This window comes from Mobula birostris, chromosome 3, assembly GCF_030028105.1.
Source record: "Mobula birostris isolate sMobBir1 chromosome 3, sMobBir1.hap1, whole genome shotgun sequence".
NCBI classification, from domain to species: domain Eukaryota; kingdom Metazoa; phylum Chordata; class Chondrichthyes; order Myliobatiformes; family Myliobatidae; genus Mobula; species Mobula birostris.
Genome location: NC_092372.1, coordinates 93,768,752 through 93,791,161, shown reverse-complemented (window position 1 = coordinate 93,791,161; position 22,410 = coordinate 93,768,752). Strand labels below are relative to the sequence as shown.

The 22,410-nt window shown below is 46.0% G+C and overlaps 1 protein-coding gene across 7 annotated transcripts in view; it reads left to right on the top strand.

Moving 5' to 3' along the window:
• Positions 1-22,410, top strand: part of sec31a (SEC31 homolog A, COPII coat complex component) — a 93,829-nt gene that overhangs the window by 18,243 nt on the left and 53,176 nt on the right. For all 7 annotated transcript variants that reach the window (XM_072253041.1, XM_072253042.1, XM_072253040.1 and 4 more), the window contains exons 4-11: positions 434-632; positions 7,780-7,875; positions 11,798-11,938; positions 13,835-13,977; positions 15,125-15,224; positions 16,634-16,795; positions 18,992-19,144; positions 21,372-21,596. In XM_072253041.1, the coding sequence (XP_072109142.1) occupies positions 434-632; positions 7,780-7,875; positions 11,798-11,938; positions 13,835-13,977; positions 15,125-15,224; positions 16,634-16,795; positions 18,992-19,144; positions 21,372-21,596 (1,219 nt within the window). The remainder of the gene's footprint in view (positions 1-433; positions 633-7,779; positions 7,876-11,797; positions 11,939-13,834; positions 13,978-15,124; positions 15,225-16,633; positions 16,796-18,991; positions 19,145-21,371; positions 21,597-22,410) is intronic.

Sequence of the window (22,410 nt, the reverse complement as noted above, 5' to 3'; positions counted from 1 at the left end):
AGTCAGGTCAGGTAGCACCTGTGACGGGAGAAACAGAGTTACTGTTTCAGGTTAACGACCTTTTTCCGGAATACAAAAGATTCTGCGGATGCTGGAAATCCAGAGCAACACAGAGAGAAACTGCTGGAGGAGCTCAGCAGGTGGGACAACATCTATGGAGGGGAATAAGCAGCTGACATTTCAGGCCGAGACCCTTCATCAGGACTGGAAAGGAACAGGGAAGAAGCCGGAATGAAAAACCATGTTCCTTCAGGCTTCTCCCTTCCTTTTCGGTCCCGATAAAGGGTATCGACCTGAAACATCGACTGTTTATTCCCTTCCATAGGTGCTGTCTGACCTGCTGAACTCCTCCAGCATTTTGTGATTTTTGATCTTTTTCCAGGCCTATCCTGTGATGTGCTAAAATGTGTACTTGCCCTTGTCTATTCTTCAGGTACCACAAGCTGATTTGGGGCACCCATGGAAATGCATCTGAGGGCCTGGTGTCCGGTGTCCTTGTGGCTGGTGGCGAAAATGGGAACATCATTCTGTATAATCCATCCGAAGTTATTTCAGGAGGAGAGGAAGTTGTGATCGGCCAGAATGATAGTCACAGTGGCCCAGTCAGAGCTCTCGATTTTAATCCTTTTCAGGTAATTCGGTAGAAAATTAAAAATGTCATCTGCCCTACTTGTTATTTCAACAAACCTGGGGTGAAGGAGTGATTTTTGTAAATTCTGAAAATGAGGAATGGCATTAACTGGGGAAATCATCTTTGGGAAGAACAAGTTTGTTCCCAAAACTTTCCTCTACTCGTGCTTAACCTGTTGCAGATAAATTGATGAAACTGATTGCCGTTATAATCAGCTCCACTACCGATACAACCTGCTGGTTACTCTCCGGTCCCTCTTTCTTACCCACCTCTTCTTTTATCAACAATTCAAGTGCGGCAGCGCCTGTGCTAAGTTCCAGGATGTGGCTGAACTTTAACCTCTTGGGCACCTTTAGTTGCACAGGCTTTGATTTGTGACTTCTGAATCATTGGTGCTAGATTCAGGTCTCCCTTTGGGCTTCAGATCTGCTCGACAGGAACTTGGTTACGGCAGCGTGCATTGATTTCCAAAGGAGGGTGTGAGGAAGTGATTTGTGTGCACAACAAACCTTTTCACTGTTCCCCTCGGTACATGTGACAGTAATAGCCTCGCGGTTAGCGTAAGGCCACTACAGCGTCTGCAACCTGGGTTCAGTTCCTGCTGCCGTCTGTATGTCTCCCCATGACCGTGTAAAGGCTCTGGTTTCCTCCCGTAAAACGTACAGGTTAGTGTGGGTGTAATGGGGTAGCACGCCTGCTTGGGCCAGAGAGGCCTGTTACTGTACGGTAACTCAAAGTAAAAAGCTACCAACCTACGGGCCTTCGGAATGTGGCTGGAAGCTGGTGCACCCGGTAGAAACACGCTTGCTTTATCTGTGATTCATGTTTAACTTTTCAATGAGGTGGGATGATAGCCCGCGATAGGCCTTATTGAGCAGTGCATCTTGGTGTTTCTCTCGGCCACATTTACGTGATTCGTCTTTGTTGCCCGTGTGCACAGGAAGTTTGGTGTTTGATGATATGTGGAGGGTCAGGGGAGTTTGCCCATAATTCTCCATATAAACTTCTCTAAAGCTGAAATTTTCTTTGGGTTGAAGATCATGTCCTTTTTCTCAAGGTGGACACTTTCAGCAGAGTTACGATATTAGGCAATCTCTTCTATTGATACTCATGAGGACCATAAATAGGGTAGGTAGTCGTAGTCTTCCCCAGGGTAGAGGAATCTAAAACTAGAAGGCATAGTGTTGAAATTAGAGGTTCCCAGTTTGGGGTCTGCGGACCCATTGTTTCATGGTAGAGGGCCGTGGCATGAGAAAGGTTGAGGGTACAAGGTTAAAGATTTGCAAGGGTCCTGAGGGGCCCTCTCACAGAGAGGGCAATGGGTATATGGAATGAGCTGCCAGAGATGTGGGAGAGGCAGGTACAATAATGACATTTGGACAGGCACAAGGGTGGAATGAGTGAGGGTGATATGGCTCAAATGCCATCAGGGGGCATGAGTGGGTTGGGTTGAAGGGCTTTCCTGTGGTTATAACTGTAGGTCTGTCCTTCAGCACTTACTCGTGCCGTGCTTGCCTAATGGAAGTTGGTGTAAATTTAATCTTTAGATAGGCTTCTCCTTTGTCTTTTAATCCCAAAGTACTCTTTATTCTTTCTCTATATCTGCATTAACTCACAGATTTCTCAGATCACTTTATACTGAACAGTTTACAGATCATTAAACTCTTTGACCCCTTTGTTGATATTGTTGGGTCTGTTTATTTTCACCACCTGGCCTTTCATTCTCCTCGCTTGTGAGTTTGGAGAAAAATCCTTCACTCTTGTACTTCGTTCTGTCAAAAGCTTCCGGCACAGAAAGGTGTAACCTGCTTTCGTATCTTTATGGGTACTGACTACATTTCAGAGTCAGAATCAGAATCATGTTTACTATCTCCAGCATGCGCCGTGGAACTCGTTAACTTAGCAGCAGTTCAATGCAATGCATAATATAGAAAAAGAAGAAAATAATAAAAATAAATAAGTAAATCAATTACAGTATACATATATTGAAGATTAAAAATCGTGCAAAAAAACAGAAATAATATATATTAAAAAGTGAGGTAGCATTCACGGGTTCAATGTCCATTTAGGAATCGGATGGCAGAGGGGAAGAAGCTGTTCCTGAATCACTGAGTGTGTGCCTTCAGGCTCCTGTATCTCCTACCTGATGGTGACAGTGAGAAAAGGGCATGCCCTGGGTGCTGGAGGTCCTTAATAATGCGTGCTGCCTTTCTGAGACACTGCTTCCTCAAGATGTCCTGGGTGCTTTGTAGGCTAGTACCAAAGATGGAGTTGACTAGATTTACAGCCTTCTGCAGCTTCTTTTGGTCCTGTGCAGTAGCCCCTCCATACCAGACAGTGATGCAGCCTGTCAGAATGCTCTCCACGGTACATCTATAGAAGTTTTTGAGTGTATTTGTTGACATGACAAATCTCTTCAAACTCCTAATGAAGTATAGTCGCTGTCTTGCCTTCTGTACTTTTTAATCATTGGTTCTGTTTTGGATTTAGATTTTTTTTCCCTTTTCTTACAAATATAGCTTTAATTACATGGAACTACAAGAAATTTGAAGTCTGCTTTCATGAAAACTCGTGGGGATGGGGTCAGGGAGACTAATTGGTCCATCTCTGAAAGTCCCAGCAATGAATTGTGTTTAATCTGCTGTTAATTTACAATCTTTCCAGTTTTATTAGTTGAAATATAATCCAGTTGGTACTATGCACTGTTTTATAAATATTTTCTGAACTACATAAGTACTGTTCTTCTGGTTTAGATATCGTGCATCGTCACTTTGTACCTCGTCTCACTTGTGCTGGAGTTCCAAACTTTGTTGTCCTCTTCAGATAATCTGCTGAATACTGTGATTGTTGGATGATTTTCTCAGAGCCTAGGACTATCTCATCTCCCTCTATTCTCAGTTTTGAAATGAATTCATGAGGATTTCTCAAAGGAGGAGGAGGAAGTAAATTTTAGGCTTGAGTCGTTGATCCTTTCTGAGGCGCAGCCAAGCCTGAAAGTCTGCGTTTTCTGTCTTTCTTTTTGAAATGTCAAACGTCAGTAGTATATTGTTTTTTTTTATATGGTGCTGACGTCTATCCTGCTAATTTTAGCTCCTGATTTTGGTGATCTGACCCATTCCCTCTCACTCAACGCAAGTCATTAATGTTTCTGTCATTTGGTGTGGGAAAATTGGAAATTCTGCAGTCACTTGCTGTTTTTTTTGCAATACTTTAAATAATTATTGGTTCTGTTTTGGATTCCCTGATTCCGCCCCCCCCCCCCCCTTTCCCCACAAATATAATCTTTTATTATATGGAACTACAAGAAATTTGAAATCTGCTTTCATGAAAGTTCAGGGGGGGACTAATTGGCCCATCTGTGAAAGTCTTGTTTAATCAGAGCATTGCCAAAAGCTAACCACAGTGTTGGTGTAAGGGTATCTTATAATGTTCAGAATCAGAATCAGGTTTATTATCACTGGCATTTGACGTGAAATTTGTTAACTTAGCAGCAGCAGCAGTTCAATGCAATACATAATATAGAAGAGAAAAAAATAATAACTAAAATAAAAATAATAATTAATAAGTAAATCAATTACAGTATACCTATATTGAATACATTTTTAAAAAGTGCAAAAAACAAATTATTTAAAAAGTGAGGCAGTGTTCACGGGTTCAATGTCCATTTAGGAATCAGATGGTAGAGGGGAAGAAGCTGTTCCTGAATCGCTGAGTGTGTACCTTCAGGCTTCTGTATCTCCTACCTGATGGTAACAGTGAGAAAAGGGCATGTCCTGGGTGCTGGGGGTCCTTAATAATGGACTCTACCTTTCTGAGACACTGCTTCCTGAAGATGTCCTGGGTACTTTGTAGGCTAGTACCCAAGATGGAGCTGACTAGATTTACAACCTTCTGCAGCTTCTCTCGTTCCTGTGCAGTAGCCCCTGTATACCAGACAGCGATGCAGCCTGTCAGAATGCTCTTAACAAATACTGTTAAAACTAGTTATGTTGTGAAACAAAGTAGAAAAAACTCCTTAGGAATATACTGCAAGTGGGAAAATTTGTTTTTAAAAATTGAGAAAAATTATTTTGTTGTATTTGAAATGGGAAGGTAAGACCTTAAATGGAGAGGAGAACAATATGTGAACTTAATCTCCAGTGTGCTGACTGCTGGCACAGAAAGCAAGAAAGGAAGAGAGGTCTTGGTGGAATTGTGACAATTTTCATAAACTCCAGACTTTAACAAAGTACTTTACAGGCATTGGAGTATTTCCATTGTGTTGGTTTGAAAGATACCAAATCTACAATAGATGAGTAAACACTAGTTGCTGAAGGATATTATATGATGATCATTGTGTGGACAATGATGTGAGGTTTACGTAACATCTTTAATGTGGTAAAGCATATCAAAGCGCTTTACAGCCAGAAACTTGTATGGAGTCAAAGAGGACACGAGGACAGGTCACAGAAAGCTTGGTCCCCGAGGTGGCTTTATAAGCAATGAGAAAGGCAGCAAGATAAAAGGAATTGGTTGATTGTTGTAACATTTACCAAGCTTGTCTTTCACACTGTTCATGCAGATCAAATCATTACACAGTGCATTGAGGTAGAACAGCGTGAAACAATAACCCATACAGAAAGCTACAGAGAAAGTGAACAATACAGTGCAAGATCATTTGAATTTCCATTGCCGAGAGCCAAGAATTAATGGTATATTCGTCAAAGGCAGAGTGAAGAAAATGGGCATTGACACAAGTCTAGAGTTAGGGTGAGGCCATGAAGAAACTGGAGTAAGAAGTTGGAAATTCCAAAACTAGGCTGCTGGCTTAAAAAAATCTAAGACGTATTGTACTCTTTTCTATAGATGCTGCCTGGCCTGCTGAGTTCCTCCAGCATTTTGTGTGTGTGTTGCTTGGATTTCCAGCATCTGCAGATTTTAAAAACGCAAACATGAGGAATTCTGCAGATGCTGGAAATTCAAGCAACTTTGATCTGCAGATTTTCTCTAGTTTGTGAAACCCTAACCCTAAACCTGTTTTCTCAGATGCTTCTTTCTGTGTCATTTATTTCCTCCACTGTTAATCTTAAGCAAGGTTCCTTGTTTTACTTGCTTCTGAAAATAAGTCTCCCATAGCTCTGTCTGATTAATCTGTAGAATTACACCTCCACTCCACATCTGCAATTCATCTAGCTGGGTCTGTAGCAGGAAAGAGTGAATAAGATGTATTTACGCCAAGTTGGATACACAAAAGAAATCCGAAATAAGTCAAGTCACTTTTTATTGTCATTTCAACCATGACTGCTGGTACAGAACGTAGTAAAAATGAGACAACGTTTTCCAGGACCATGGTGCTACATGAAGCAATACAAAAACTACACTGAACTACGTAAGAAAAAACTCAAAAACTACACTAGACTACAGACCTATCCAGGACTGCATAAAGTGCACAAAACAGTGCAGGCACGACAATAAATAATAATAAATAATAAATAAGACAGTAGGCACTGTAGAGCAGGGGTCCCCAATCTTTTTTGCGTGATGTAACGTGTATTTTCGGTTTTATGTGTTATTTGGTATGATTTGGTAGGTTATTTTTTGGGTCTGGGAATGCTCAAAAACTTTTCCCGTATAAATTAATGGTAATTGCTTCTTCGCTTCACACCATTTCGGCACGAAAGGTTTCATAGGAATGCTCTACCTTAACGGGGAAATACGGGACAAGGGCGGTCCCGTATGGGACAAACTAATTTAGCCCAAAATACGGGACAGTTGGCAACCCTATGTTCAAGTTCAACAGTGCATGACAGGGAATGAGGAAAGGTGCAGCTGACTCATATCGTTTCCTCGTGGCCCGGTAGCACATGCTTTGTGGCCTGGTACCGGTCCACGGCCCAGTGGTTGGGGACTGCTGCAGTAGAGGGTATAGTAGGTTGTTGTTAGTTCAGGATCTGGGTATTGAGGAGTCTGATGGCTTGGGGGAAGAAACTGTTACGTAGTCTGGTCGTGAGAGCCTGAATGCTTTGGTCCCTTTTTCCAGATGGCAGGAGGGAGAAGAGTTTGTATGAGGGGTGCATGGGGTCTTTCATAATGCTGTTTGCTTTGCAGAAGCAGCGTGTGGTGTAAATGTCTGTATTGGCGGGAAGAGAGACCCTGATGATCTTCTCAGCTGACCTCACTATTCGCTGCAGGGTCTTGCGATCCGAGATGGTGTAATTTCCAAACCAGGCAGTGGTGCAGCTGCTCAGGATGCTCTCAATACAACTTCTGTAGAATGTGGTGAGGATGGGGGGGTGGGAGATGGACTTTTCTCAGCCTTCGCAGAAAGTAGAGACGCTGCTGGGTTTTCTTTGCTATGGAGCTGGTGTTGAGGGACCAGGTGAGATTCTCCGCCAGGTGAACTCCAAGAAATTTAGTGCTCTTAACAACCTCAGCGGAGGAGCCGTCAATGTTCAGCGGAGAGTGGTCGCTCCGTGCTCTCCTGAAGTCAACAACCGTCTCTTTTGTTTTGTTCACATTCAGAGACAGGTTGTTGGCTCTGCACCAGTCTGTTAGCCACTGCACCTCCTCTCTGTATGCTGACTCATCGTTCTTGCTGATGAGACCCACCACGGTCGTGTCATCGGCGAACTTGATGATGTGGTTCGAGCCGTGTGTTGCAGCACAGTTGTGGGTCAGCAGAGTGAACAGCAGTGGACTGAGCACACAGCCCTGGGGGGCCCCCGTGCTCAGTGTGATGGTGTTGGAGATGCTGCTTCCAATCCGGACTGACTGAGGTCTGTCAGTCAGGAAGTCTAGGATCCAGTTACAGAGGGAGGTGTTCAGGCCCAGCAGGCTCAGTTTTCCAATCAGTTTCTGAGGAATGATTGTGTTGAATGCTGAACTGAAGTCTAATGACAGGATTCGAACGTATGTGTCTTTTTTGTCCAGGTGGGCCAGGTAAATAAAAGGAGCCGCATGGGCTGGCTGTCCAGTGTAATACTTAATAACTGTTATCCAAACAAGAAACACCAGTGGGTCTGAACGTCTTTAACTTTTGTTTCAACTTTGCTGTCATTTCAAATATTTCCCGATTTTAAACAAAATCATTGTCTTATTTCTTTTTCCTAAGTTTCTGTGAATTTTTTTTTCCCTGAACCCTTAATATTTTAATCTCTCATTTTGACCAGAACAACCTTGTTGCCTCAGGAGCCAATGAGTCTGAGATCTACATCTGGGATTTGAATAATTTTGATACACCGATGACACCAGGACCAAAATGTCAGGTTTGTTTATTAATTAACATTTCCTTACATTTGAGCAACTTTTCATTTGCTGGTCTTGTCGTGAAATGGACATTCTCTCAGAAACTGAACGTAATTTACATGTGATAATGTATTTTTCAAAGCAGCAGTATCTAACCAGTTCACATGGAATGCATCCCATCAAAGTCATTCCCTTTGTTATGGCTCACACTCAGCAAGGACACATACTGTGGATGATAGTTTATCCAGCTTGCCTTACAGTTGCCTTGATAACGACAAGGTGCAGCTGTTATTACCATTTCCTTCCCCAGTATTAATGTAGTGCTTGAATTGACATTGGTGTTGCCTGTCACAGTACTAAGTTATTGAATACTCGACACAGGAGCTTCCTACATTTACAACTGCATTGGTGCTGTTTCATGCGCCCATGCTGAGCTCATCAATTTCACCAACTTTGTATCCAACTTCCACTGTACCCTTAAGTTCACTCGGTCCATTTCTGACACCTCCCTCCCCTTTCTTGATCTGTTTCCATCTCTGGAGCAAATTGTCAACCAACATCTTTTAAAAACCTACCGATTCCCACTGTTATCTTGACTATACCTCTTCCCGCTATCTCCTGTAAAAATGGTATTCCCTTTTCTCAGTTCCTTCATCTGCATCATATCTGCCACTAGGATGAGGCTTTCTTTTTGAGAACATTGGAGATGTCCTCCTCCTTTAAAGAACAGGATTTCCGTTCTTCCACCATTGATGCTGTCCTCACCCATATCTCCTCCATTTCCCGACCATCTGTGCTCACCCCATCTTCCTGCTGCCTTAACAGGGATAGAATTCCTCTTGTCCTCGCCGACCACCCCATGAGTCTCTGAATCCAACACATCATCCTCTGCAATCTCTGCCATTTCCAAAGGGATCCTACCACCAAACACATCTTTACCTACTCCCTCCCCCCCCCCCCCAACCTTCCGCAGGGATCCCTCTCTCCATGATTCCCTTGTCCATTCATCCCTCCCCATTAATCTCCCTCCCCCCTCCCGGTACTTAACCCTGCAAGTAGTCTAAGTGGTACAGCTGCCCATTCACCTCCATTCAAGGCCCCAAACAGTCCTTCCAGGTGAGGCAACACTCCAGCTGCGAACCTGTTGGGGTTGTCCATTCTGTTGAGTGCTCCCGATGCTGCCCCCTCCACTTTGGTGAGGCCCAGTGTAAATTGGGGACAATTTTGTCGAGCACCTCTGCTTCATCTGCCAAAAGCAGAATTTCACAGTGGCCAGCCATTTTAGTTCCTACCCCTAATTCCCGTTCCGACATGTTGGTCCATGGCTTTCTCTTCTACCACAATGAGGCCCCTCTCAGGGTGGAGGGGCAACACTTTGTATTCTGTCCAGGTTGTCTCCAACCTGATGGCATGAACATCGACTTCTCCTTCCACTGATCTCATGCACTCTTGTTAAAAACTTTACAAAAGTCTATCTTCACCCCCCTCTCTTGCACACTTGGTCCAATCCAACCCTTGAATTTGCTTGCTAGATTTGCCTTCCACTCAGATGGAAACACTGTAGTTTAGAGTGCGTCCCATTGATCACTTGCAGGTTTAGCTGCAGATAGTAAACCCTGGTTCATTGTACTTACATGAAGTGTAAACATATTGCATTAAGCATTCCCCCAATTCAGGACCTTAATTTCCAGTGTGTCCTTGTCCTCCTTAAAGCTTGGAATTACAGTCACTATCTGCAAAATATTCTTCTAATGACATTTCCTCCAATTGTGTGGCAATGTTTCTGAAGATTACAGTCCAGTGCCATGCACTAGCTCAAACACCTCTCCTGCATGCATTTAAAGAATTCCATGTCGTGTATTCTGCCAATGGATGTGGAAGGTTTTGTGGAGGCAGTGTTGGTGGTATCTCTTCTGTGGGTAGTCTGTGCCTCAAAGCGATTTGGAGGGAAGGAATCACCCCAGTATGGTAGGTCATGGGCTTTATGTCAGTCTTGATCTTCAAACAATGTTTTGCTTTGAACTTACAAAGATTGTACAGTACTGGTGCACAAGGACCGATGGTAACTTTTTACTGTCGATACCTGCCTTTGTTGAGAGGTAGTTCCTGAGATGTGGGAAGTAGTTTAGTGTCTCATAATGGACTTTCATTACCGAGGAGTGGGATTAAGCTGGAGCAGATTGGTAGATGACCTTTGCTTTGGGGATCAACTGCGATCATGTTGAAAGGCAGAACAGGATCATGTCTTCCTCCTCCTCCTAATTGGTATGTTCGTAAATGCCAACTTCTTGTAGGTGTAAGTGAATGAGTCAGTAATGATTTGGAACTTGGCATTTGACCACCTGTATGAATATGTGGCATCTGCATACCCCTGACTGAAGCTGGGGTGATCTCGGTTGCTCGGTGACTGAAGCTGGGGTGATCTCGGTTGTTTGGTGACTGAAGCTGGGGTGATCCTGGTCGCTCGGCGACTGAAGCTAGGGTGATCCCAGTCGCTCGGTGACTGAAGCTGTGGTGATCTCGGTCGCTTGGTGACTGAAGCTGGGGTGATCCCGGTCGCTCGGCGACTGAAGCTGGGGTGATCCCGGTCGCTCGGCGACTGAAGCTGGGGTGATCTCGGTCGCTCGGCGACTGAAGCTGGGGTGATCTCGGTCGCTCGGCGACTGAAGCTGTGGTGATCTCGGTCGCTCGGCGACTGAAGCTGGGGTGATCCCGGTCGCTCGGCGACTGAAGCTGGGGTGATCTCGGTCGCTCGGCGACTGAAGCTGGGGTGATCCCGGTCGCTCGGCGACTGAAGCTGGGGTGATCCAGGTCGCTCGGCGACTGAAGCTGGGGTGATCCCGGTCGCTCGGCGACTGAAGCTGGGGTGATCCCGGTCGCTCGGCGACTGAAGCTGGGGTGATCTCGGTCGCTCGGTGACTGAAGCTGGGGTGATCTTGGTTGCTTGGTGACTGAAGCTGGGGTGATCTTGGTTCTGGAGTGGGATGATGTAGATATTTGCATTCCTGTTCGAAGTAAGGTTTCAGCATTGTGGTGAGGAAGACTTGAGAAAAGTGTTGGAGCAAAGCTGGGATTGGTCTTTGCGGATTTGTTGGTTAGGCAGCTTGTGTCCTCATGAGATGAAGGTGAATTTCTACTGGCAGACAAATCTGAGAAGGACCCTTCACTGTCGCTCTGAATTGGCAAAATTAGTGGCTTTTGTGAGGTTGGAATAGTTACCACTTCTCTCTGCATTCTCAGGTGTTCCAGGAGAGCCACTTTCTCTGAGAGGAAACTCTTCAGTTTGTCAGAGTGCAGCAGGACTTCTTAAAATCAAAACGTTCATTAAGTTTTTGATTACATCCCAAATCTACCCAAAAAAGTTAAACACCAGCTCCTTTTGTCCAAGATGCTTTTGTTTGAGAAACACGCTGAGTAAACGTTATTCATTATACGTAGGAGAATATTGACTCCATATTGATTCATTCGTGGTTTATGTCTAGACCTGACAGCATATATTTAAGTGCTGTTTCTAACTCAAGAAATCAAGAGCTTTGCTCAATGAAGATTTAATGGCCCGTGTCACTTATATATCAGATCATGGATTTGCATCACTGTGCCTTGAAAATCCAACTTTTTCCATTTCTGTCAATATCCTTACAAAACCCTCAAACATTGCACATGTGGCCATTGTAAGAGAAGCTAAGGAGATCATTTAAGACTTTTTCCAAAAGCACAACCTCCAGCCAGTTGTGGCTACCGACATTATTAAATAGTCAAAACAAGTCTCTCCTGGGTGATTTCTTCGTGCCTTCATTGTGCACCTGAATTGCGAAGGAGTACAGTTTTATTGAATGAAGCTCCTTTTCTGATTAATAAGCTAATGTAGAATTCTAGATGATATTCAAACTGGTGATATGTATTGTGTACTTTTGATTATCTGTAATCGATGTTTATTTTCAGCCGCTTGAAGACGTCAGTTGCGTTGCCTGGAACAGGCAAGTGCAGCATATTCTGGCTTCGGCTACCCCCAGCGGCCGCACCGTTGTTTGGGACCTGCGGAAGAATGAACCCATTTTGAAAGTCAGCGACCACACTAACCGAGTAAGTGGGTTTCCGGGGGAAACGTTAGGTCAGCCCTTGTGGTGGCTTAATTGCAGCAAAGAATATTAGTGTTGTGTTGGTGAGAACGATGCTGTGACCCAGTGGCGTGTCACCCTAGGGTGCTATCTGGGATAAAATCGAACAGTTCTCAATGTACTGTGTCTGTCACTCTTCCTCGTACCTCCAGAAGCACCGCTATTGATTGCTACTGTGCCACTCAGCACAGTTCAATTAACAGACACAGGTTCCTTGAAGGGCAGTCTTAAACAAAATGCATTAAAGATTAATCCAATTTAACATTTTTGGGCAAACGATTAGTGACGCAGGACCTTTTTGATCAGAGCTCTGTGTTTAAAATCAGTTTTCATGATCTGATCTTGTTCCCTGCCTGCTGGGGGTTTGCTCTGAAGCAGATGTGAGCAGTGTATTTCTTTTTGGCAAGAGTAGATTGGAACAGTTTTCCACTTCTCGTGAGGTGCTTCAGTCTGAGTAACTGGGATCCAGGGAATTCAGAGAGTATGCTTTCAGTGGTCTACTGAAAAGGACTGGTGAACAGTGCTCCCCGTGAACACGGAAAGGCAGCGCTTCATCTGCGGGCTAAATGCGATGCCGGCAGCCACTGCATGTGTCATTTTTGGTGACGATGGCTGGCATTCTTTCATGTGTATGTTGATGGATTTGTTGCCCTTCCCTGGCAAGAAGATCCTTCCTCGGGTAAGGAGGCAACAGCACACACTCTTCACCATCGGATCTCCCCAAGCAAGGCGTCTGCTCCTGACTCGAATCATCTAATTAGTTAAGTCTAAACGGGACAACTTAATAAGCATCAGTTCTCCCTTTCTAAGAGATGAGAACATATGTAAACAGTTGTTAAAAGCATTTGGGCCGTTTTCGTCAGGTAACAGATAACAATCTCACTGTTACAGTCGGGCAGGAGGTGCGAAAGCCTCAGGCCCCTCACCACCCATTACTACCTTACACCCATCAGTCTCCTGAATCGAGGTGGATAACTTCCTTCACCACTACTCTGAACTGATTCTACACCGACAGGCACTCATTTAAAGAGTCTTTGTCTTTACAACTCATGTCCAAGTTGAAATTCAAGTTTGTGTTCAGTTTCTGCCTTTCTACCACCAACTGAAACAATGTCCCTCCAGCCTAAGGTGCACCACTCAGTATGTGTAACTCACACGTATCAGTAGGCAAGATGCTCTGTAAAATAACCGCCGAAAGACAGTGGATTTTATTGTTAGATGAAATCACAGACCCTAGACACCTCTGACAATGTGCATGGTAGAATGGAGTCTGATCATCCTTTTAAGCCGTGCCCAATACTTGCTGCTGCTCGTTCTCCCTCTCCTGCATTTCTCTGGTTCGGTTCTCTGCTTTTTATATCAGCTGGATGGCGTGGAAGCAAACTGAACCACCAGTGCTTGACAGTGTTTCAGGGTTGTGCGAATCTTGTGGTCTGCCACAATTTCCATAGTACCTACTCTGCCCACTGCTCCGAACTTCTCCCCTTTCACCATCTGGCTGGATTTCCCTGTGCCATCACTCTTCACCACGCCCTCACCACCCTCTCCACCCCAGCTCTCTTTCTGTCCCATTTCATCCCAAACCTGCCTTCCTGGCTGCCCCTGTTTCTCTTCCCTGACCTGCACTTCGATCTCTCAGCCTGCATTTTCTCGCTGTCTCCCTGCCTCCCCTCCCCTCCTCCCTCCCCTGACTGCCCTGTGACCCACGGCTCTCTGTGCTTTCTCCTTTTGGCCACCCTTCCTGGTGCACTCTCCCCCCCTGCCCCCCCGACGTGGAAATGCCTGGGTTTTAAGTCGCCAGTGCTGAGTGCTGCCACAATCTATGTACCACCCCGTGTGACTGCTCTGTCTGCGCTGGCAGATGCACTGCTCGGGCCTGGCCTGGCATCCCGACATCGCTACGCAGATGGCCGTGGCCTCGGAGGATGACCGGATGCCAGTGATTCAGATGTGGGATCTCCGGTTTGCGACGTCTCCTCTGCGGACACTGGAGAGCCACACCAGGTAGGTGTTCGTGACCGAGTCTCACGGGTAATACTGCCGTTGGCAATCCGATTTGTTTTCCAATCTTTTTATTACATCTCAGATTAATATACATAACAATACTAATGATACAAACAGGTCGGTATAACATTGATAATGGTTAACATATACAAACATAATTCGAGTAAAGTATATAATTGAAGCCTCCCAATCTCTGAGTAATTGAACATGAAAAAGAGTTTTATAAAGAACCCTCTAAACTTAAAAAAAATAGAAAACAAAGTCTGGGATATCCTATTCCCTCGGATAAGAACATTATTTGTCATTAACTCCGCTCCTCTACAGATAAACAAAAGATTATTAAAAAAGGGTTCTGAAAGGGGTGGTTTGTTTTTTTTTAATCTAATTACTTAAGATGTCCTTTTTATTTTCAGCATATCTGGTTAACTTAGCAGGAAAGAGACAGGTCAGAAACCCACCATTGGTTGCCCCTTTACAGAACACCACAGTTATATTGTAATTTTTTACAAGTCTCCCCACATTCTCATTCACTTCCAGATTCTGCTGCTCACTTACACACGAGGGGCAATGTGGAGAGACCAGTTAATCCCACACGTTCTTTGGAATTCAGTGGATGTGATGTATCAGCCTTGTTTGCATTTAGCTCTCTGCGGCCCTGTTTTTGACACAGTGCTGGGTTATGTTTCTCGGAGCTGTGGGCACCTCTCAACACATGGCTACGCTACCTTCACTGAGTCTGCCACAAAGGGCTGTTGGTTCTCTGTTGTCATCAGTGCAGCAACGTACAAAGCCAGTCGGCAGCGACTGTTCTCCATTGTGGAGGGAGGCTTGTTTCTGATTTCCTTTCATTGTCCTCAGAGTTCCCAGGTGTTACTCTGAGGCAGTTCCCCCCCCCCCCCCAATCTATTTGAGGCCCACTCAGACCTTGGACACGTTACTGATGCCAGAATTTTCAGTGGTATTGGGAGAATCATTCAGGCATTTTGGGTGGGATGTCGTGCGCAGGAGGGCAATTTGGGCTGAGCTCCAAGAAGATCTGCAGGAGAGGAGAGAGGAAAACTGCACAGTGTAACTAAAATTGTGAGGCTCTTTTTAAGTGGCAGCATTTCACTCTTGCTGACAGTTGTGAACTGACTTTGTTTTGCAGAGGAATTTTAGCCATTGCCTGGAGCCTGGCAGACCCCGAGCTGCTGCTGAGCTGTGGCAAGGACAACCGCATGCTCTGCTGGAACCCCAACACTGCGGAGGTCGGTCACGCTGGGTGCCTCGGTGTTTCCTCAGTGGAGGGGAGGGGGGGTCTCAGAGTGCTAGGTCACCACGTGCAATCAAAAAGGACTTTCCATGTCAGTAAGGTGAAAATTAGATTCTGAGACTGTCTGCAAACTGTCCCAATTTACTTCCCACAAATCAGAAAAACATCCACTTTGTTATCCTTTGCTTTCATTCTAACGGCCACTACCATCTAGAAGGACGAGAACAGCAGATACCTGGGAACACCACCACTTGGCAATCCCCCTCCAAGTCACTCACCATCCTGACTTGGAAGCACATCGCCGTTCCCTCATTGTCACTGGAATTCCCTCCCTAACAGCACTGTGGGTGTACCTGCAGTGGTTCAGGAAGGCCGCTCATCACCACCTTCTCAAGGGCAACTAGGGATGGGCAATAACTGCTGGCTTAGCTGGTGACGTCCACATCCCGTAAATTAATAAATAAAATTTTAAAAAAGTGACTGCAGGCCTCTTAAGTGGAAACTGATTGTCATAGAGAGAGTGTGATAGATTGAAGAAAATCTATGTAGTTTCCAAAGCTCTATTAGCTTATTTTTTGACATTTTTTTTGTATTAAGGTACTGTCCGATAATAAAATAAAGGCATCCGTTAGTCTTGTGAGACCATGGATCTGCACCTGGAAAGTCTTCACTCTCCAGGGCGCAGGCCTGGGCAAGGTTGTATGGAAGACCAGCAGCTGCCCATGCTGCAAGTTTCCCCTCTCCACGACACCAATGTTGTCCAAGGGAAAGGCATTAGGACCCATACAACTTGGCACCAGTGTCGTCGCAGAGCAATGTGTGATTAAGTGCCTTGCTCAAGGACACAACACGTTGCCTCAGCTGGGGCTCAAACTCACGACCTTCAGGTTGCTAGTCCAATGCCTTAACCACTTGGCCATGTGCCCACGTGTCCGATAGAGCTTTGATAACAATGTAGATTTTTTAAAAAATCTCACTTTCTCTCTTTGACAGTGCATTTCCACATAAAAGGCCTGTGGGCAGTCATTTGGAGCCCAGCATAGGAATCTGTGCCAAAAATAGGAAAGCAGAATCATGTATTCTATTGAGAGTCTTTTTGCAGAATAATGTAACATGCTGAATTGCTTAAGAACATCCTGAATTCACTTTTCCTCATCTCTAATTGATTTTAAACAGACCACAGGATCCACATTTCAGTATGTTCCGAAGAACCTCCTGATTCAAGCCTCTCTTTTCATTGTGCACGCACTACTCAGAGCTATAGATGCGATGACACACCTGCAAGCTATTTTCTATCTTTACACCAATGGTGAAATCAGAAATCAAAAGTATATTGTATGATTTTAATTCAAGCAATGTATGCTGTGATTTACTCTTGTTTTTCTTGTTCCTGACTGTGATTAGGTTGTGTACGAGCTGCCCACAGCGACACAGTGGTGCTTTGATATTCAGTGGTGCCCCAGGAATCCCGCTGTCCTCTCTGCTGCTGCTTTCGACGGCCACATCAGCATCTACTCGCTAATGGGCGGAAGCCTGGATGCACAAAGGCAGAAGCAGGTTGATAACGTAAGTAAATATTACGCAGAGCCAGCATGGACACGTCTCCTATGTAGTGTGTGCTTTGTCACTTGCCCCATCGCGGAGATACTTCTATGCTGCGTCGGCATTTGTGGAAGCTCCTTCAGAGCTCAGACAAGAGCTAAAATGTAGATACAGTCTTCTGAATGATGCAGAATTGTGAGCTTCATTGAACACAAGCAGTCAGGCCAAGCCACCCCCACGTCCGAGGGATTATTGAACCAATTCAGCTTTTAACAGCAGCTCGTCAATGTTCATGTGTAATTTTCTGTCAGTGGGTTGTATTTATTCATTTCAGCCTGCATCATGCTGTGATGAGTCTTACATTTGCAGCATCCATATCTTGCTGTAAAAACACTTGGGGTGGATTTTTGAAGATCTGCCATTAAGTTGACAGGATTTTTTTTGCTGTCGTTGGTATATCTTTTGAATTTTCCCCAAATGAGGATGTGGGTAAACTAGTCTCACCCTGCCCTCAAGTTTACCTGGTCCGTTTCTGACACCTCCCTCCCCTTTCTAGATCTTTCTGTCTCTGTCTCTGGAGACAGCTTATCTACTGATGTCTACTATAAGCCTACTGACTCTCACAGCTATCTGGACTATTCCTCTTCTCACCCTGTCTCTTGCAAAAATGCCATCCCCTTCTCGCAATTCCTCCGTCTCCGCCGCATCTGCTCTCAGGATGAGGCTTTTCATTCCAGGACGGGGGAGATGTCCTCCTTTTTTAAAGAAAGGGGCTTCCCTTCCTCTACTATCAACTCTGCTCTTAAACGCGTCTCCCCCATTTCACGTACATCTGCTCTTACTCCATTCTCCCGTCACCCCACTAGGAATAGGGTTCCCCTGGTCCTCACCTACCACCCCACCAGCCTCCGGGTCCAACATATAATTCTCCGTAACTTCCGCCACCTCCAACGGGATCCCACCACTAAGCACATCTTTCCCTCCCCCCTTTCTGCTTTCCGCAGGGATCGCTCCCTACACGACTCCCTTGTCCATTCGTCCCCCCCATCCCTCCCCACCAATCTCCCTCCTGGCACTTATCCTTGTAAGCGGAACAAGTGCTACACATGCCCTTACACTTCCTCCCTTACCACCATTCAGGGCCCCAGACAGTCCTTCCAGGTGAGGCAACACTTAACCTGTGAGTCGGCTGGGGTGATATACTGCGTCCAGTGCTCCCGATGTGGCCTTCTATATATTGGCGAGACCCGACGCAGACTGGGAGATCGTTTCGCTGAACACCTATGCTCTGTCCGCCAGAGAAAGCAGGATCTCCCAGTGGCCACACATTTTAATTCCATGTCCCATTCCCATTCTGACATGTCTATCCACGGCCTCCTCTACTGTAAAGATGAAGCCACACTCAGGTTGGAGGAACAACACCTTATATTCCGTCTAGGTAGCCTCCAACCTGATGGCATGAACATTGACTTCTCAAACTTCTGCTAATGCCCCACCTCCCCCTCGTACCCCATCCGTCATTTATTTATTTAGATACACACTTTCTTTTTCTCTCTTTCCTTTTTCTCCCTCTGTCCCTCTGACTATACCCCTTGCCCATCCTCTGGGTTTCCTCCCCTTCCCTTTTTCCTTCTCCCTGGGCCTCCTGTCCCATGATCCTCTCATATCCCTTTTGCCAATCACCTGTCCAGCTCTTGGCTCCATCCCTCCCCCTCCTGTCTTCTCCTATCATTTTGGATCTCCCCCTCCCCCTCCCACTTTCAAATCTCTTACTAGCTCTTCTTTCAGTTAGTCCTGATGAAGGGTCTCGGCCTGAAACGTCGACTGCACCTCTTCCTAGAGATGCTGCCTGGCCTGCTGCGTTCACCAGCAACTTTGATGTGTGTAATCTCAGCTTTTGTCGGTATCTTCTCCCTACCTGGGTTGCATCTCAATGCTGACTTTCGTAATTGTGTTAAGATTGTTTTTTTTATTGACAGGTAACAGACGCTGTGCAGGTGAAAAGCAGTGATTAAGCTGTTTAGTTTGCCCAAACAAGATGTGCAAACCTCCTCACTGCTACTAACTGTCACCTGTTTGCATCTAGAATGGATGAGGCACTGTAGGCGAGAGCATTATCAGTACAGGATTCAGCAGAGATCTGGGTGTAAGCATTGATCTGAATTCCTACCTGACCCCTCCTTGTCTCTAACTGTGCACTTATGCTCCCCCCTCTGTTAGATTTCTTCTTCCTTTGGGAATTTGGATCCATTTGGTACGGGACAAGCTCTCCCTCCCTTGCAGCTCCCTCAGTCCATCACTCAGCCTAGTACTATGCTGCCCCTTAAGAAGCCACCCAAGTGGATCCGCCGTCCCGTGGGAGCTACGTTTGCCGTAAGTTTTCTGCAATCTACGACGGGGTGTATAATTTAGAACATGCCTAATCTTTTCCAGCTCTCCTTCCTCCATTCTGGACCATGAATCTAATATCTCTAGTTGTTCCCCAGCGGATAGCACAAGGCTTTACAGTACAGGCGACATTGGTTCAATTCTCAGCACTGCCTGTAAGGAGTTTGTACGTTGTCCCCGTGACAGTGTGGGCTTCCTCTGGGTGCTCTGGTTTCCTCGCACAGTCCAAAGACCTACTGGTTGGTAGGTTAATTGGTCATTGTAAATTGCCCCATGATTAGGCTCGGATTAAATCGGGGGATTTCCGGCGATGCGGTTCGAAGGGCCGAAATCTCAATAAATAAAAACAATTGTGTTCTGCTGGAGAGGATTTGTGTGTGATGTGGGGCAACGAACACTGGCAGAATTTGACTGCCGAAGCCGTCACGTTAAGGCTGCTCCCACTTTTGCCTGACTCCTGGAGTCCTTATCAGCTGCCAGAAACGAGCAGCTCCGCTTGTTCAGGGTGGCACGGGGGCGTGGCTGGTCAGGGTGGCACGGGGGCGTGGCTGGTCAGGGTGGCACGGGGGTGCAGATGGTCAGAGTGGCACAGTGGGTGCGGCTGGTCAGGGTGGCACAGTGGGCGCGGCTGGTCAGGGTGGCACAGTGGGCGCGGCTGGTCAGGGTGGCACAGGGGGAGTGGCTGGTCAGGGTGGCACAGGGGGTGCACATGGTCAGGGTGGCACAGTGGGAGCAGCTGGTCAGGGTGGCACAGTGGGAGCAGCTGGTCAGGGTGGCACAGGTGGCATGGCTGGTCAGGGTGGCACAGTGGATGCAGCTGGTCAGGATGACATAGTGGGCGCGGCTGATGGTGCCACTGCCTCACTCTGCCAGAGACCCCGTGACCTCGAGAGCTATCTGTCTGGAGTTTGCACGTTCACTCTGCGACCCCCGTGGGTGCTCTGATCTCCTCTCTCAGCTCAAAGACGTGCAGTTTGGTAGGTTCATTGGCTGCTGTGTGAAATTCTCAGTGTGTAGAATCGGGGGCGAGAATGTGGGAACTACAATAAATGGGTGAAACGGGGACACCTCTTTTTCCCTTATTAGGGAGAGAGAGAGAGCCTGCGGTATGTCGAATACCGGGTGAACGAGTAGTCTTTGGGGTACTGCAAGTCTGTGTCTTTGCTGTTGCTTTGCTGCACGCTTGAGTGCTCGGTGAGGGGTGCAGATGCTTTTTTGCTGGTGGGGGAGGGGGATTGTTGCTTTGCTGCTGCTTGTACGTGGGAGGGGGAGCTGGGGGGGGCTTTGGGGTTCTAACATTTAACTGTCATTCATTCTTTGGGGCACTTCTTTGTTATCGTGGATGTTTGCGAAGGAAAAGAATTTCAGGATGTATATTGTATACATTTCTCTGATGTTAAATGTACCTATTGAAACCTTAATGTAGGAATGGTGTAGATGAATGGGTGATGGTCAGTGTGTCCTCAATGGGCAGAATGGCCTGTTTCTGTACTGTATCTCCCTCTGATTCCTAATTGATGTGCAGAGCCCACTTAGGCTGTTTTCACCACCTACCCTGTTGAGTTTGGCATTTTGTAGCTTGAATTGGAACCTTCCTGAAGAAAACCTCGTGATGTACTCAGCTACTGAACTGTTACTGAATCAGCAGTGACACAACCATGTTGCATTTTAATGCAGTTTGATCTCAGTCAGTGCTAACCTTCCATTTTAGATTTTCCTCAGTTTACTTCTTTGTTATGAAGGAAGATTTCCCCCTCCATTTATGGGCTGAGTTTGCTTGACAAACCCTTTGTGTGGGTTCAGTATTTTTTATATGCCGTGCCACTTATTAATCTGCTCTGCTATTACCCACATTCCCATCGGCTCCATCATCATCAACATCATCAGCCATCATCAACAGACAGTAGCCAATTAACTTACAGACCCTCCTGTCTTTGGCCACTGGGAGGAAACCAGAGCACCTGGAGGAGACCCATATAGTTGCAGGGAGAACGTATAAACTCTGGACAGACAATACTAAAGGTCACGCAGTTTCTGCCGCTGTGAAACTGCAGCTGTATTCAAACTGTATACTACAGTATGTAGTTTAAATTGATTTTTTGACCTCTAGTTTTGCACTTGCCAATGCTGTAAAATGAACTTAACCAATGGCGTGTTCTCTGTCTGTCTCTCTCTCTCGTTCACTTTATGTTTCATCGGTTTTGCTGCGAAGTTTGGAGGAAAGCTGGTCACGTTTCAGCACATAAAGCCCCAGCCCCAGCAGCAGGACGTCCCGTTCCAAGTGTTTGTTAGCCAAGTGGTGACCGAATCGGAACTCCTGAGCCGCTCCAACGAGCTGCAGAATACCATCCATTCGGGAAGTTTTGTGGAGTACTGCCAGTCGAAAATTAATGCTGCTCAGACGGACTTTGAGAGAAATGTCTGGGGGTTCTTAAAGGTGAGAACAAGTGGAGAAGGAATTGCTAGACTCCTGACGCGATACTTTTGATCTCTGATATATAGTTGTGTAGCTGTGGGGAGGGCTGCTGACTACTGCAGCACACCGTTTAAATTTCCAGCTTTATAGTCCGGACCAAGTCTCTGTATTTCTTTATATATAAAACCTGAAAGTTGTGCAGTACCTGTTTGAATACCTTGAGTTTGTGAGCAATGGAACGGGTATATACACATAGTGTCTGAAAATCATAACAGTGGATTGTCTGGAATTCTCCATCTCCTTGGGCAACAGGGCAACTAATTGGGAAGTCAGGAATCATCCATTGCTCAGTATAATCTTCTATCAGTTTAAACCGCGTTCAGTCCCTTCCCCTGGTAATTACAGGGTAATCTTAAAAGGGGAAGAAGTCCAAGTCACTGTCCTTTCCATAATTTTGATGTCCGAATGAAGTAACTGTTCCCTGCAAAAGAGCCAGGATATTTAAATAAAGAGTAATTATTTAAAGTTACCCCTCAGCTTCCGCAATCTTCAAGGACTCCCCCCTCCTGGCACAGATCCCTGCTACAGGGAGGTCATCACCCCTAAGCTGCAGGAGGCAGGTCCCTGAGTGAGTGTCGGGAGAGGGAAAGAGAACGGGAACAGGCGGCCAGTGCAGAGTATCTCTGTGGCCGTTCCCCTCGGTAATAAGTAACCGTTTTGGATACCGGGGAGAGCTGCAGCAACCAGGTCTCTGGCACCAAGTCTGGCGCTGTGGCTCAGACGGGAGGAGACGAAGAGGACTGCAGTAATGATAAAGGATTCCACAGCAGGAGAT